The 16,285-nt window shown below is 44.1% G+C and overlaps 1 protein-coding gene and 1 long non-coding RNA gene across 2 annotated transcripts in view; one reads left to right on the plus strand and one right to left on the minus strand.

Annotated features, from left to right (window-relative positions):
• The window catches only part of ACTN2 (actinin alpha 2), a 66,476-nt gene extending 51,308 nt beyond the window's left edge, over positions 1–15,168 (minus strand). The window contains exon 1 of the mRNA XM_038533826.1: positions 14,852–15,168. Coding sequence (XP_038389754.1) covers positions 14,852–14,977 — 126 coding nt within the window. The 5' untranslated portion in view covers positions 14,978–15,168. The remainder of the gene's footprint in view (positions 1–14,851) is intronic.
• Positions 8,962–16,285, plus strand: part of LOC111095427 — a 69,663-nt gene continuing 62,339 nt past the window's right edge. The window contains exon 1 of the long non-coding RNA XR_005357738.1: positions 8,962–9,563. This is a non-coding gene — a long non-coding RNA (uncharacterized LOC111095427). The remainder of the gene's footprint in view (positions 9,564–16,285) is intronic.

The following is a 16,285-nucleotide window of genomic DNA, read 5'->3' on the forward strand; positions in this document are numbered from 1 at the left end:
TTCAAGTTAACCATACTGTTACTATTTTCAGGGACCCAAATAAATGGCTGCCTACGCAGAGGGATTAAAGCGTTCATTTAGAATGACACAGTTCTCTGTATACACCACATTCCTGCATTGGTATTCTAGACCAGAAGCACAGTTCTAAGTCAGGAACAGCCTCCATCAGGTATGCTACAGGTTCCCTCTCCATATGGGAAAATCTCTGGTTAACAGAAGGGGTAAAAGCTGGTTATTCCCGAAGTTCCTGCTCACTCCACACTGGACGGAACCACGCTTGGATTTCTTCCTTCTAAAAGTTCTTCCCCAGGGCTCATGCTGAGTGGAGAGTATGCACAAAGCTATGTTACGAAGTCTTCATTCCCTGAGACATTTCAGATAAAACATATTATAGTGTAAAATTCATAAACATATTCTTACATACTATAGCATAAAGTGTTCTGGTAGACAATATGGCCAAATGTTAACACCAGTTTTCTCTAGATTGTGACTTTTAAAATTTTCTTATCCATATTTTTCTGTAGGGAATGTGTAGGACTTATGCAAATATGTATCTTTAAAAAGTAATTCGGGGAAGTATATACAATTCGTTAGCCTAGATTCTTTGGTCTTCGTGGCTATCTATAATTATGCTGGCTAGTTTTATATCATTAATCCTCCATATTTCTCCCTGAAAAACAAAAACTCAAATTGGATATAATCAAGCAAATCTAGATTTCTGAAGTTAATCAATGAAGTGCTGCTTCAGGACTTTTTAAAGTTTCACACTAAAATCCCCAGTTTGGGGATGCCTGGGGGCTGAGCGGTTGAGCATCTGTCTTTAGCTCAAGGCATGATCCTGGAGACCCGGGATTGAGTCCTGCATTGGGCTCCCTGCAGGGAGCCTGCTTCTCCCTCTGCCTGTGTCTCTGCCTCTCTCTCTCTGTCTCTCATGAATAAATAAATAAAATCTTTAAAAATAAATAAATAAATAAAATAAAATCCACAGTTTGGGGGCACCTGGGTGGCTCAGTCAGTTAAGCATCTTCCTTCAGCTCAGGTCATGGTCCCAAGGTCCTGGGATCAAGCCCCACATTGGGTTCCTGGCTCAGAAGGGAGTCTGCTTCTCCCTCTCTCTCCTGCTCGTGTTCTCTCTCCCTCTCTCTTAGATAAATAAAATCTTTAAAAAAAATAAAAAATAAATATAATAAAATCCCTATTTCAACATCACATTTCAAAACCCTAATGGAGAAGGTACACACTGTCCAAGTTCTAGGACCACAGAATAGAAGTCATTTGGAGTCTGTAATATCCAGTTACCCAGATACCAGTTACAGCAATAGAACCTACTGTCACACACCAGGTATTTCTGACAGGATTTTTCCTGTTTCCTTACCAAGTCCTTAAAGGACTCCAACAGAGGCAGCCCCATCTTGCATCCAAGTATAAAAACAGGGGCAACCTTTACAGTAAACATGAATTTATCACACAGTAAATATAGTTATCACCACTTCACTCCCAGATTTTCAAGGGTCTGAACATATATAAATATTTAGTGTATATATACTAAGTGTATATATGCATATACACACACTTGTTCGTTTTTTGTTTTGTTTTGTTTTGTTTTTAAAGAAAAAACCCAAACTGCCTGAAGAACAAAGCCAGAGATTTGACTTTGGTGACTGGTCCACCTATTTAAATAATGTTAACTCTTAGTTTTTCAGATGTGCACATATTAATATCAAACTAAAGTGCGAGTCTATACAGTACTAATAAAAACATATAGCTAGCATATCAAATACCAAAAGCAGCATGTATTTCAGAGGGGAACTTGGCCCACCAGCGGGATCCATGGCCCTGCATCCCTCCACACACATGGCTTACTCCCACAGCTCTCTGCAAGAATTGGTCTTCTAAAGGATTCATGAATTAAAAGATTCAGAAATTACTAGACTCTGGTATTTAAATCTGTCACAAAGTATAAGAAATCTCACTTCACCAATATCTGCATTTTTTAAAGTTCAGAAATAAGCAAGTATTTTGAGAAAAGGCATCACTATCCTATATATAAATTATTTGGGTCTCAACATTATTTTAACATTCTCTAAGGTTACCACGTGTAGGTCCTCAGAACAGAGTGACTATAGAGTTGGTGTCTAAACTGGACTACTTCTGGGTGCCTGGGCAGCTCAGTCAGTGAAGCACCTGCCTTCACTCAGGTCGTGACCCCAGGGTCCTGAGGTCAAGTCCTGCATCAGGCTCCCTGCTCAGCAGGGAGCCTGCTTCTCCCTCTGCCTGTGTCTCTGCCTCTCTCTCTGTATCTCATGAACAAATAAATAAAATCTTAGGGATCCCTGGGTGGCTCAGCGGTAGAGCGTCTGCCTTTGGCCCAGGGCGTGATCCTAGAGTCCCGGGATCGAGTCCTACATCAGGCTCCCTGTATGGAGTCTGCCTCTCTCTCTGCCTATGTCTCTGCCTCTCTCTCTCTGTCTCTCATGAATAAATAAAAATAAAGTCTTTTAAATAAATAAATAAATAAATAAATAAATAAATAGGTAAGTAAGTAAGTAAATAAAATCTTAAAAAAAAAAAAGAATAGAGGTCCTGAGAAATGAACAACACATTATACACCGTAAATTTACAAAATGTTGTATGTTAATTATATCTTGATAAAGCTTGGCGGTGGAGGAGGGGATAGAAAATAGATAAGATAAAATGAATTTTTGCCAGGAATGAGGTGGCCTGGATCTACAGCATGTGTAAGGGCCCCCCATCACTTCCACGGCTACCCTAGAAATGCACACATATAAGCAGGCAAGGGCCTGATCTGTGTCTAAATAAAATCGCCGGAAGTAGTCTTGGCAAGACCACCTCTAAAAATAACTTTTCCCCAAGAACCCTTTAAATGTCTGCTCTCTCCTTCCTCTGGCTGTACTCTGGGGGTGGTAGAGGAAATGAAGATGTATCAAGTTCAGCATCCTCAGACATTTTTCCCAACTCCTGTCTCAAACCCAAGCTCACCGTCCAAAGCAGTGAAAACAATGATCAGAGGAACTGAGAGAGAACTAGACCAATAACCCTGAAAGAATTTATAGGGTCACTTCATCAGATCAGTCTGCAGCAGGAGAGAGCTGCTCCTTACCCATGGCATGTACCCTATCAGTACATGGGCTGACTTTACACATGGGCACTAACATAGCAGTGAACCATTTGCAATCATAGGGTGTTAAACGGCTTTTGCTTCTGCCCAAAGTGCTTTGCACAATTCCATCCTCTTCTCGTAGACTGCCTGAAATCTACCTTGAGGGTCCTTCCTGGAAGGAGACAACAAGGTTATTGTCTTAGAAAGATCACCTTTAAAATAAGGGTGATCTCTAGAAAGGCAGGTTTGGGGAATATAATAGTAAGAGTCTGAGAAATCATTAGGAGAATTGGTGGATGAGGGGAGGTGCACAAGCACAGCAGAGGATGGAGGAGGCCCAGATGGCCAGAGGGGTAGCAGGAAGCGTAGGGTTTGGGGTGAAAAGAGAGGAACTCCAAGAGGGGATGGTGACAATTGGCCTCCTTTGAAGTTCTGCTTCATGCTGATTTATTTCAAAATTTTGTTTAGGGAATAAAACACTTGGTGAACATAAAAACTTTTTCTTCTTAGACGTGGACATCCCTGGTAGCCATTTCACCATGTATGCACATATCCAAACTCTTGAAATATATACAATTTTTTGTCAATTATACCTCCACAAAGCTGGGGTGTGGGGAGAAGTATGGAACACCCCCTATGCATGAAACTTGGACTTTCCATGGCCAGCTGCATTCAAAAGGATTCACTCTAATCTGTATTTTCTCTGCTTTGGTGTATGTTTAAAACTTTCTGTTATAGGAAGTTACAGAAAAGGAAAGTGGAATTTTTTTTTTTAATATAAGGTAAAAGGAGCCCTTGGTACTGCCAGTTCACAGTGTGTAGGCTGAATCTCTGTGGAGCCCAGATCTCAGGGAGCATTCTTGTCCACTAAGACATCACGCCTGCAGGACAATAACTGATCTGTACTCTTGCCTCTTGGAGTCCCATCTACTGGTTCCAACAGGGAGTTGACTCAAGTACTTAGGCATCCTGAACTGTGGCTTCTTTTGGAACTGAGTCAGCCAGACCAGCATACCAAAGGTATGCCCCTAATGGCATGTCCTACTAAACTCCATTTAGAGGTTTAGTTAGCTTTCCCTGTGGTCTCTCTTCTCCTCCTTTGGCATTTCTGCTGAACACACCAACTGCTATGATCTGACCTAGAGAAAAACCTGTGCATGACAGTATTCCCCATGCCTCAACATTTAGTTCTCTCATTTTATCAGATGCCCCCAATTGTTCCCATTTAGGAATAAAAAATTCACAGACCCATACTCTTCCACAGAGGCGGTTGGTTAGGGATAAGCAAGAAATTAGAAATACCGACTCCCACACTTCTGCTCTGAGGTGTAGATCCTAAGTATGAGTAGAAAGCAACAACAACAACAACAACAAAACCCAGAAAATGTTTAGTAGTTAACAGCACAGCCTTCAGAGTAAAGCAGCCCAGCTCCAAAATTCAGCTTTGCCACTTACAGACCAAAGGATGCAATAACATCTTTAGTATCTCCACATTTTATAAAGCTCCCATTGAGAAACAGGGTCATGCCTTTGTAATTTAGATTTCTGTGTGCATGGGTTCCAGCTATACTTCCTCACCCTCAACAAACCTTCGACAAGTTACTTAACTTCCCTCACTAAAAAAGGAGAATAATAATACTCTGCCCTCAAGATTGTTGTGAAATTTGAGTGATATAGTATCTATGGTTAAAACAGTAATTCTCAATAAACAGCTGCTCTGCCCCTTTACAGTGAATAGTCTGCGATGCTAAGATTAATATGCCAAACCTCTTCTTCCTCCTTTCCTTAATCCACTACCAAAAATTCATATATTAAAATATCACTTTTATATTGTTGAAATTCTTTTTGTTCTAGTGTTATACTGAAAAAAAAATGTTAAGCATCTATTTCAAAATTTAACAAGAGATCGAAGTATGCAATAAAATAATCAGCCACCTCCTATTTCATAAAATTCCAACAACAGAAATTATACAGTTTGCAAAATGTAAAATGCATAGTTTGCATTTCTCTAATGTCTCTCTGCCCACATCCCAGTTCAATCTAACTCTCACCCCTGCCTCCCCTCAAAAATGTGTTTGTCTTAAAATAGAAAAATATTATCCTCTGTGGGTAATCTCTAAACTGATTATAACTCTGTATGTGTCTTCTATCATTTTCATGACAGATCCTCTCCAACACCGAAAATACCAGTATATTTTTTTAAAGATTTTTAAATTTATTCATGAGAGAAAGGAGGGTGGGCAGAGATATAGACAGAGGGAGAAGCAGGCTCCATGCAGGAAGCCTGACATGGGACTCAATCCCAGGATGCCGGGATCATACCCTGAGCCAAAGGCAGATGCTCAACCACTGAGCCACCCAGGTGTCCCTCAATAATATTTTCTAAAAAGCTTAAAACAAAACATCTGAAGGAGGGCAATAATTCATTTCATTCCCTTAATCATATAAATGATAAAAGAGAAAAAAGGAAATCTATCTTGGGGTTAAATTCTACATTTAGGAGGCACATGCGTGGCTCAGCGGTTGAGCATCTGCCTTCAGCTCAGGGCGTGATTCCGGACTCCCAGGGCTGAGTGCCACATCAGGCTCCCTGTGTAGAGCCTGCTTCTCCCTCTGCCTGTGTCTCTGCCTCTCCCTGTGTCTCTCATGAATAAATAAATAAAATTTTTAAAAAATTTACATTTAGCATAAGATGAAACACATTCTACTGTTTTCAGTAATCCTTACAAATTTTCAATACAGTCTCCCTTAAGAAAGCCTATCATACTGAAATACTGCAGAAGGGTTTTATGCTCTAGACCTGAGCACACCACCACAAATAATTTCTCATAGTTTTTTATTTCCTTTGAAAGCACACCTTATCTCATTGGCTAAAAGATATCCCATCCCACGGTGCCAAATCCCTGGGTTTCTCTTCCAGCAGCTAAACCAATTCATATGCCAGATTCAGACTGGCAAAGCTCCAATGGAATACCAAGGTGAGATTTCTCCAGGAAGAAAATTAAAGACATCTCCACAGTTCAAGTGGTTCCAAGCCGTCTGATGTATGCACATCCACGTGCAGGTAATGTCACTGCTTCCTGTGGAAGTCCTCTCAGACCTCCTTCCACATTCCCCTCCCCACAGTTTCAACCATCACCTACGAGCAAATAGCTTCTATGCCTGAACCTCCAAGCTTGATCTTTCTCCTTGATATTTCTGTTGGATGTCAAGCTCTCAATCCAAACCTCACATTTTTAACTATTACAAAATCCAACAATTCCCTTATGAACACCAAAGGCATTAGAGATAAGGCTAGAAATGTTTAGAATTCAGTTTTATGGTTTGGCTATTGCATGGTATTGGTCATGGATCTCAAATACATTGGAACCTAGTGGTAATATAGTTTTATTGAGTTGAAAGTAAGTAACTGCAATTTTTGGAAGTCAAAATGCTTTCAAATGGTTCGACCTAATATAAAATTCCTCAAAATTCTTAATAAAAATCAATGACATTACCTAACTTCAAAATAACTATTATTTCACATCTTATTTGACTATCGTGAAATAACTTAAAGACTCCTTATGACTCTAATAGGTAGGATTACCTGATTGGCCAATTTCAATTATAACTGTCTATATAAGACTCGATCACAGTTTCATATTAAATACAGTTCTCATTTCCCCCAAACAACCTCATATTTACCTACTTGTCCATTTGGTCCCCACAATCACTAAAAAAGGAGAGTGTTTTCCAAGATTGCATGCCTTTTAATGTATAATGATTCCTAAGGCTTATAACTAACACCTTTATTTGCTAACAAAAATAAAGAAACAAAGCAAGACAATGCAAAATCATGATAACTACTTAGTCTTGGACTTGGCATTCAGACTTATTCCTTTTCAGGAACACACACACTCTTCCGAATCACCCATGTCTATTCTTTATTTTGTAATTCTGCTACTGTGAAGCACAGTATGTTTTCAAAAAAAAAAATTTTTTTTTGTTTTACGATAGTTTGTACATAAAACCCACGCGTTTAAATTTATACTTATCTGAATCTAAATGTAATTTTCTTTATTAAGTGGGTAAATATTTTCAATCTGGAGGAAAAAAGGTCATTTCAAATCAAATTTAGGTGACCAGAAATTGTTCATTAATACAGTGACACATTCAATTTAAATAAATCTGAATCTATGACTTTTTAATTACAAAAATCTATAAATTCCATTTTTTTAAATTAACAGCTTGTCTTTGAAGGTTTAATCTTAGAATAAGAATTAAGTCAGATAGGGATCCCTGGGTGGCGCAGCGGTTTGGCGCCTGCCTTTGGCCCAGGGCGTGATCCTGGAGACCTGGGATCGAATCCCACGTCGGGCTCCCGGTACGTGGAGCCTGCTTCTCCCTCTGCCTATGTCTCTGCCTCTCTCTCTCTCTCTCTCTGTGACTATCATAAAATTAAAAAAAAAAAAAAAAGAATTAAGTCAGATAACTGCATTCATTTTGAGGATCTGAGAAAAATGCTTTAAGAAAATCTTTTTTAAAACCACTACACAAGAAGCATGAATTAGAGGTGATACATATATAGCTCTAGGAATTAAAAAGATTGTAAAAAAAAGTTTCTTGATTATTACATTTAAAGTTTTTAATCATACTAAATGCTTTTCAGAAATAGGACTCATAATTTTCTCATTCTACAAATGAGTACTGAGTCTGAGCAGACTCAGTGGTGGCCCTGGGGAACCTGGGAAGAGCATCTGCTCATAGTCCTCAAGGAGGAGACCATGACAGCACCAGGTGACCCATGTTCTAGAAGGCTGGCCTCCTGGAGGAGGGGCCTGATTGAGGAAGAATCCCAGAATGGGCCAAGGAAGCAGGGGCTGGGTATAAGGCAAAAGAGTGACTCAAACACGGTGAGGGCCACTCTGTGAGGTTGGACCTTGAACCTGTGTGTGTGTGGTGGGGGATGGAATAGTAGAGTCTAGCTCAGACCTGGCCTCACAGACCACTGTAAGAGGATTGAACTCTCTCCTGAAGACAATGAAGAACCACAGAGGGACTTTAAGCAGGAAATACCATGACCAGGCTTGTGGTTCCATAAAGATCACTCCTGCCAGCATCATGGAGAAGAGCCTTTAGAGAAGCATGAGCTGTGGAAAGGTGACAAAGCAGGAGGCTCCCATCCCTAATCCACGCAGGAAAGACAGAAACTCTGAAGACGTGAAAGTACTTAATGGGAGGAAGGGGCAGGGTCCAAAGGACTTTAGCATGTGGGCTCCACCAGAGTTGGGAAAGGGAGGCACCAAGGATAACTCCCAGCATCCCACCTGGGTGCCAGGGAGGAAGATGTTTCCATTTACAAAGACAGCAAACCACATAAGAGGAGCATTCTGGAAATACTCTGCCTTTCCTTTGCCAGCCTAGCTGAATTGGGTGTCTCTGCTCTGCACTTTGCACTGAACTTTCTGTCTCCTAAACCAGGCTATAAGCTCCTTAGGGGGTCAACTCAATTCTCTATCCCTAGCCTCTGGCAGGATGGTAATAAAAGTCAAACAAATGAAAGAATAAGTGACCATTTAGATCTTGCTCTTCAGCAGGGTTGCAGATCAGAACACCTTCTGGTTTCTGACATGGAAAATTGTTTGCGGGGGGTGGGGGGCGGGGGGGAAGGTGGGCACACTGGCAAGCCTGCAGGTGCTCAGATAGGGGTTTGTATAAAAAAAGGTTCCTCAGGCTCCTTTAGAAAAACCAATTCCTTGCACGCAAGATTTTCCTGCCTTCGGAATTGGTCTAGCACAGCAGTTAGCAAACGTTCCCCTGATCTCTGCTTTCTGTTCTTTCTGGAAGAATTAGTACCGTTCCCAGGGAAACAGTGGTACAATTCTGACTGTCCTCCAACGTATTCCGTACCAACTCCTCTGCTCATCACGGCGGCTCCCCCACCCACTCCAGTCCTGCGCCTTTTCCGTAGGTGTCTCCCAGCTGCAGCAACTGACTGCAGCGCCTTCTGACAGCTTTCTGAAGCCGCGCTCATTAAGTTTCCCAGCTAAGAATTATATTCGTCCTCCCACACTCTTGGAGACGCTTCCTTTGGGGTTCAAGTTTCTTTGGTGATGAACTTGGCTGAAGGGGCAGGGCACACGCCAGGACAGATCCCAGGGCCCTGGGGAGGGTCCGACGACAAAGAGTGACTTTTCCGCCTTTAGCGTGTGCATCTGTGATCATCCACAGCAAGCCAAGTGCTTCTTTAGAACCACAGTCCGTCCGGGGACAGAGGTTTCTTAGGGCTCATAACAGATGCTGCCTTTCCACGCCGACCCACCAACATGCTTCTCTAGACATCAGAGTCCCCTTGGAACATCAGCCCTCCCTTCAAGTGCCGGCCACAGGGACTACCACCCTCCCCTCCGCCCTGCACTGGATGACGAATCCTGTGAACAGGCAGCTTTCTATCTCCTGGGAGGTAAACAGACTCTGCTCATCAGTTTGCTTGTTTCTTGTCAATATAACCGTCTTGAGTTTCTAGCCCAGGAGCTCTCAGGGTGGGATCATGTCTGCTTAACTGGATTTATACACAGCCCGCCGTGGAATAGCACGGGGCCATTTAATACTTGCATAATCCCTCCTGACCACTCTCAAATTGATGCCTTCCTCACCATTGCTCCCACCAGTCCCTGGCTCTAATCCTCACGCTCTACCCAGTGGGTCCTATCTCAGGCTTCTGCCTGCCATCTCCTGGTCTCATTCTGCTAATAGTCTGCTTCTTTAAGCACAGTACTCTGGAGCTCCAACACCTGCAGGGCTCCACCCTCACCCCGAGTCCTGGGTTCACTATACACTGGCCTGCTCTGTCTTCTCTATGAATTCCAGTCTGCAATGTGAGCTTCAGCCAAGCCTGTCTCCTCTTCACACTCCCTCAAGCACATCACAAGCAGCAGATACATCCAAGAATATGGACCCAGGCGTCCTAGCCTGGCCACCTTGGCTACTTTCTCCTTTTAGACTCTCACTCTCTGAGCTTGTCCCCTCAGTCTTTTGTCAGAGGGTGGTGAGGGGGACCTGGGAAATAAGGAGGATTTGCTTTCATAGTGCTAAAGGGTGATGCAAACACTTACTATGATGACATCACACTTATCATCATCCCTCCCCCCCAAAAAATAGCACAACAGCTCTTCACTCTATTTTTCCAGCCAGGAATACGATTTTCATTTCTTCTCTCCACTAGGCTAATGTTTAGTTACTACTCAAATTAAGGTCTGGCCCAAGTCCTACTAGCCTACAAAGCTACTTCCTCACTGTTCTCACTCATGATGGCTTTCCTGATTTGACCTCCTATAACTTTTGTTCTTTAAACAACTAGCACCTGGCACTAAGTGTGCAAGTGTATAAACCTTCTCTTTAAAAGTACATCAAATGATAGGAAGTTAGTGTTTAATGGACACAGAGTTTCAGTTTGGGGCAATGGGAAAGTTCAGAAGGGTGGTGGTTAGGGTTGCATGATATTATGAATATATTAATGTCACTGAACTGTACACCTAACAATGGTTAAAAGGGTAAATTTTAGGTTATATATATTTTACCACACACACAAAACACCATAGCAAAGTCACTAAGGAACAAGTCTGTGTGTCATCATCCCTCAGCAGTCCCAGCATAGCTCTCTACTGACGGTTACACCAGTTAATAAAAATATTTGCTGCTTAAGGATAATAGCATCTGAACAACTGCAGTGTATGGAACCCCTTCAACATGCACTAGTTTAACCATTTGATCATGAAAAATGCGGTGAGGTAAGAAAGGGATCATTTATCTTTATTTTCTAGATAAATGGGGACTTGAAGGTTTAGTGACTTGATTATGGTCAGAGAGTACAAAGGGAGCGCAGAGATTCATCCGGGTTTCATGAATCTGAGAAAGTTCACATGCTTTTTGGTAACCATTCACCTTGTTGAAACACATCGTGCCTTTTCTCCTGCGGAAAAATTCATGCAAAGGCAGATTTCATCGTGCAGGGGTGAAGCCTTCACCTGCCACCCCTTCATTAGCAGCTGCTCTCCACAGAACATTGTGGGGGGGGGGGGGGGGCCAGTTCTCAGGTCCCAGGGCTCTCTATTTAATCTTGACTCTGTGGGCAGCTGCTTCCACATGTGTCCTACCATGCTGCCTGATCCGACACGGCGACATTTTAGCCTGGATGCCAGGACGAACAGAAGGTATTCTGAGGTGAACGGCTAATCGGTTCATCTAAATTACTAATGTGCAGAAGAGTCTGAAATTCTCTAGGAATGATTAAAACCAGTAAGAACTCTGAATGTGGAATAAAAGAACCACTCTCTTATTCTCCCAACAACTGGTTAAAAAATTTTTTTAAAGTTGATCAATCATGTAGCCATATGCAAATTAAGGGCGTAAGGAACCTTTAGGTCTCAAAACACAGAGTCATTTCCTTAAAAGGCCTGTGCTAGTCTCCCAGAGGGGTGAAGGACAGCAACCCGTGCTTAGAGATAGCACACATATTCAACATTGCTGTTCTGACAAGTCACCTCCTGATTAGGATTCACAGTTGAACTGAAGTTTGAACGTGTTCCTCAGTTCCAAGGGGAGCTTGCTTCTAAATACCAAAGCTCTAGAAGTTTCAAAAGTCCACTGAAGACAGCCTAATTTACATGAATATCAATGCCCCACCCCTGGCTACTAAACACCCCTGAAAGAGAAGGGCAGCACTTGGAAATGCCTGTACATACTGAGGCTAAATTCAGTGTCTTCTGAATTGCCTCCTTTTGGAAAAGAGCACTGAGCTTCCTTAAAAAATTGAAAATGGAATTACCGCATGATCCAGAAATTTCATTTCTGAGTATAAAGAAAACAAAACAAAACAAAACAAAACAAAACAACCTGAAAAGCAGGGTCATGAAAAGATATTTACACCAATGTTATTCACAATAGACAAAAAGCAGCCCACGTGTGTTCATCTGTGGATAAACAGATAAACAAAATGTGGTATATACATCCAGCGGAATATCATTCAGCCTTAGAACAGAAGGAAATTCTGACCCATGCTATAACGTGAATGGACCTTGAAAACATTATGTCAAGTGAAATGAGCCAGACATAAAAGGACAAATACTGTAGGATTCCACTTATATGAGGCCTTAGAGGAGTCAAATTCATGGAGACTTTCTAGAAAGTAGCATGGTGGTTGCCAGAGGCTCGGGAGAGGAGAGAATGTAAAGTTACCATTTAATGGGAATACAGAGTTTAGTTTTACAAAATGAAAAGAGTTCAGGAGATTGGTTGCATAATGCAGCAGTGTGAATGTACTTAACCCTAATGAACTGCACACTTAAAAATGGTTAAGACGGTAAATTTCATGTTCTACCTATTTTACCAAAACTAAAAAAAAAAAAAAAAAATCATCATCATCAAAAGAAAAGCACTATACTTTCTCTAAGTCCTTCTGTAGCAAGGAATTCCACACCCGAGAGTAAGGATTACCAGGGCCCAGGAGACTCTCTGAACTGTGGATATAATTAGGCACTGCATCCATTATAATGCTACAGACGTCATCATGTGTTACCAGCATCTGTTGACAGATCTCATACCCAGCATATCACTGAAATGGAGTGTGGAGAAGGTAGCCCACAATAGAAACAATGGTATTTTAGCCTTGTCCTGTTCCAACAGTTTGTCTCATAGGACATAAATAGAGACCACTGCTCTAGCTACACTGAGCTCATCGTTCAATATTATTTTATTCACCTGAGTAGGTTCTATATCAAAAGCAGAAGTAGAGTACCTTCTAGCTCTGTTCAGATTTGTGTCCAAGGGCAGTGGGTTCCCTCCCCACCACTCCCCCCCCCCCCCAGCAACTACAACACTCAATCTACCTTAAGGGGAAAAAAATGAATTCTCACTTTAAACTTTGTAGTATTCTTTTGAATGGAGATTGGAAAGTATATCCATTTTTTCAATAATATATGTCAAGTGCTGTACAATTACAATAATATATTCACACAGGAATCCCCAACCTAAAAATTTACAATACCTACAATACCATTCTATCCAAAAATATTGTTAATACAATAAAAAATAAAATATGACGGGAGATATAGATCAATGTGGCTTTTGGAAATTGACATCAGCTCTATCCTGCTCTCATACTGTAAAACAAACAAAACAAAAAACAAAACAAAACACCAAAAGAAACCACTGTGATCAGACTTATACTTCTAAAAATGATGGACTCCTAAAAATTGGATGGAGATTACCCATCCAATTTCTTGGCTTTTTTTATTGTTTCTTGTAAGAAAAAAGAGGCAACCTTTAAAACAAAGATTTAGGAGTTTAACAACCAACATGAAAAATGTATTAATCAAAACTGTGGGAAAATCTTTTAAAGAGAAATACTCATGCTAAAAATTAAAGTTACTTTTTAACTTCTTGCTGATAATGCGTCAGCTAGTCCAGATGACATATTAATAATTCTCAGGCCATGTGTTTTCCTTACAATGTCATTTAAAAAAACTGTAGAAGGTTTGAAATTTTATTTTCCTTTATAGACTCAATTCCTATTTATCACTTCCATTCTCTTGTTTCCAAGGTGGGGAAGGTGGAAGTTTTAGCAAACTAAGGTGGAGAGCAAAATGTCACCAAATTAGATAGTAATAGTAAATGGTATTTTACCAAAGAGAGATCTTGATATAAAAATAATGCTCAGTTATTTGATAATTATCCAAATAGGGAGAGATCCTTCCAGCTAATACTGTTCATTGGGACAAAAGTATGGGATGTGTGAGTTCCCGACCATCATACACTAATTCAGCATGCAATACGGCCCACACTCACTCACAGTGGCAGCTACACAGAGCACTCTCCATGTACACATATGGTCAACAGGTCATTCACTTAAAAGCAGGTCCTTAGATGGAAAATCTACTGTGCACCCCCTATAAATGGGGGGGGGGGGGTTGTAAGGCACTTTGCTTTTGTCATGACACTGTCATAAAGTTGTCTGTGCTGGCATGCCTGACTCTGCCAGGCTCTGTGCCCAGTCAAACAGGAGGTGGGATTTAGCCTCCTGGTGAGCACTGCCTACTTGTTCTAGCCAAGGGGCCCAAGAAGAAACCTTGAAATAGCGGAATATTCCGTTGGGCTCCCGGAGGGCGCCAACCAAGAAGGGCAGGGCGCTTTCGGAGCTGGCTGACTCCCTGGTCCCTGTGTGCTTACCTCAATGAACCATAAGTAGAGTGTGAAACAGTTATTACTTTATGAGTGAATGTCTGAGTTCACGCAGCATCCCTCCCTTAGGAGCCCAGAACATTCAAGCAGTGACTTGGAATGGCTCTCTGGGCAATCCTGAGGGAGTTCGAAGGACACTGGGGTTCACCCGACCTCTTTCATTCGAGGAGAGACAGGACGGGGCGAACGAGCGAGCCAAGTACCCAAGGACGGCTGCTGCGGCCAAGGTCACGGCCTCAGGGGCTCAGGGCCCAGCGCAGACTCGCGGGGATGCGGCCTAAGGCGGGCTGGAGCGCCAGCACGGCGGGGGGCACGGCGGGGGGCGCGGCGGGGGGCGCGGCGGGGGGCGCGGCGCCCCTCGGGGCTCTCAGGTCAGGTACGAGGGCGCAGGACGCCCGTCGTGGTCTCGGCCCCGCACGCGCCCCGAGCTGAGGGGCCCCGGGGCGCCAGCGCGCGCGGGGCAGCGCGACCCCCGCGGGACCCGGACACACGGACACGCGGGCCGAGCCTGACCTTCCTCTGTTGCTTCTCCCAGGCCGGGTCGAGCAGCAGGTCGCGGTCCCACTCCTCCTCCTGGATCATGTACTCGTCATCGTCGTACACGTAGTTGTACTGCACGCCGGGCTCTATCTGGTTCATGGCGCTCGGGGGCCGGGGTCGCGGCGGGGCGCGCGGGGCTCGGACGGACGGACGGGCGGACCGACGGACGGACGGGCCGGCGGGGCGCGGGCGGCGGGGCGCGGGCGGCGGGGCGCGGGCGGCGGCGCGGGGCGACCTTCCGCGGCTGCTCTCGAGGCGGCTCGCCTAGACGCTGGCTCGCGGCGAAGCACCAGCTCCCGCGCCCGCCCGCCGCGCCGCTTAATACCCGCGCCGCCCGTCACGTGGCCCGGCCCGGCCCGGCCCGGCCCGCCCCGCCCCGCCCCGCCCCCGCCGCTCCGGGCTCCGCGGGCCCGCGGGCGAGCTGGAGGGCCCCGGCCGGGGCGCGGGGCGCGGGGCGCGGGGCGCGGGGGTCCCCGCTCGTGCCGCTGCAGCAAACCTCCTTGGTCGCGAGCTGAGCCTGCTTGCACCAGCCCACGCCTCCCACTTACCCTTCTGGCTCGCGGTGGGATTGGCCTGCTGGCGCCTCGGTCCGGTAACTGGGGAGGTGGGGGGATGGGTGTACACCGGCCCGGGGAGAGCCGGGAGAGGACGCCCTGGGCCTGGATCCCCGACCACCTCCAGCGCACCCATATCCATTACCATTTCCATATACCATTTGCATCTTCACGTTTTCCACATATTTCCATAAATGTCATGCACCTACACCCCTGAAAAGTCAAGTTTAGAAGTTACAGGATCCCTTCTCCCCTCCCTCACCTGGGGAAATCAAGGCAAGAGCTCGGATCAACTATTTTAAAATGTCAGGAAGCGGGGATCCCTGGGTGGCTCAGCAGTTTAGCGCCTGCCTTCAGCCCAGGGCGTGATCCTGGGGTCCCGGGATCGAGTCCCACGTCGGGCTCCCTGCATGGAGCCTGTTTCTCCCTCTGCCTGTGTCTGCCTCTCTCTCTCTCTCTCTCTCTCTCTCTCTCTCTCTCTCTCTCTCGAATAAATAAATAAAATCTTTAAAATAAAATAAAATGTCAGGAAGCAAACCAAAGGCGGGAAGTGTCAGCTCTCACCTGCCAGTCATAAATTTAAAAGAACTGACAATGGAGGACAAGCAGCCAGCTTCAGGTTACACTTCCATCTCACGGTGATACATTGCACAGAAGCATTTTCATCCCTGTGGTTCTGGTTAGCTACTCCCTGTCAGTTATGCCCGGAAGTCGAGGTCCTTTGAGACAAGTAGGTTGAAATTTTTTCATCACATATTTATTACGTACCCACTGTAATCCAGACTTTCTGAGGCACTAAGGATCTAGAGGCAAGGCACCTGCCTTCTGAAATTTAAGTCCAAATTGAATGAAA

Source organism: Canis lupus, chromosome 4 (genome assembly GCF_011100685.1).
Source record: "Canis lupus familiaris isolate Mischka breed German Shepherd chromosome 4, alternate assembly UU_Cfam_GSD_1.0, whole genome shotgun sequence".
In the NCBI taxonomy this organism is placed as follows: Eukaryota; Metazoa; Chordata; class Mammalia; order Carnivora; family Canidae; genus Canis; species Canis lupus.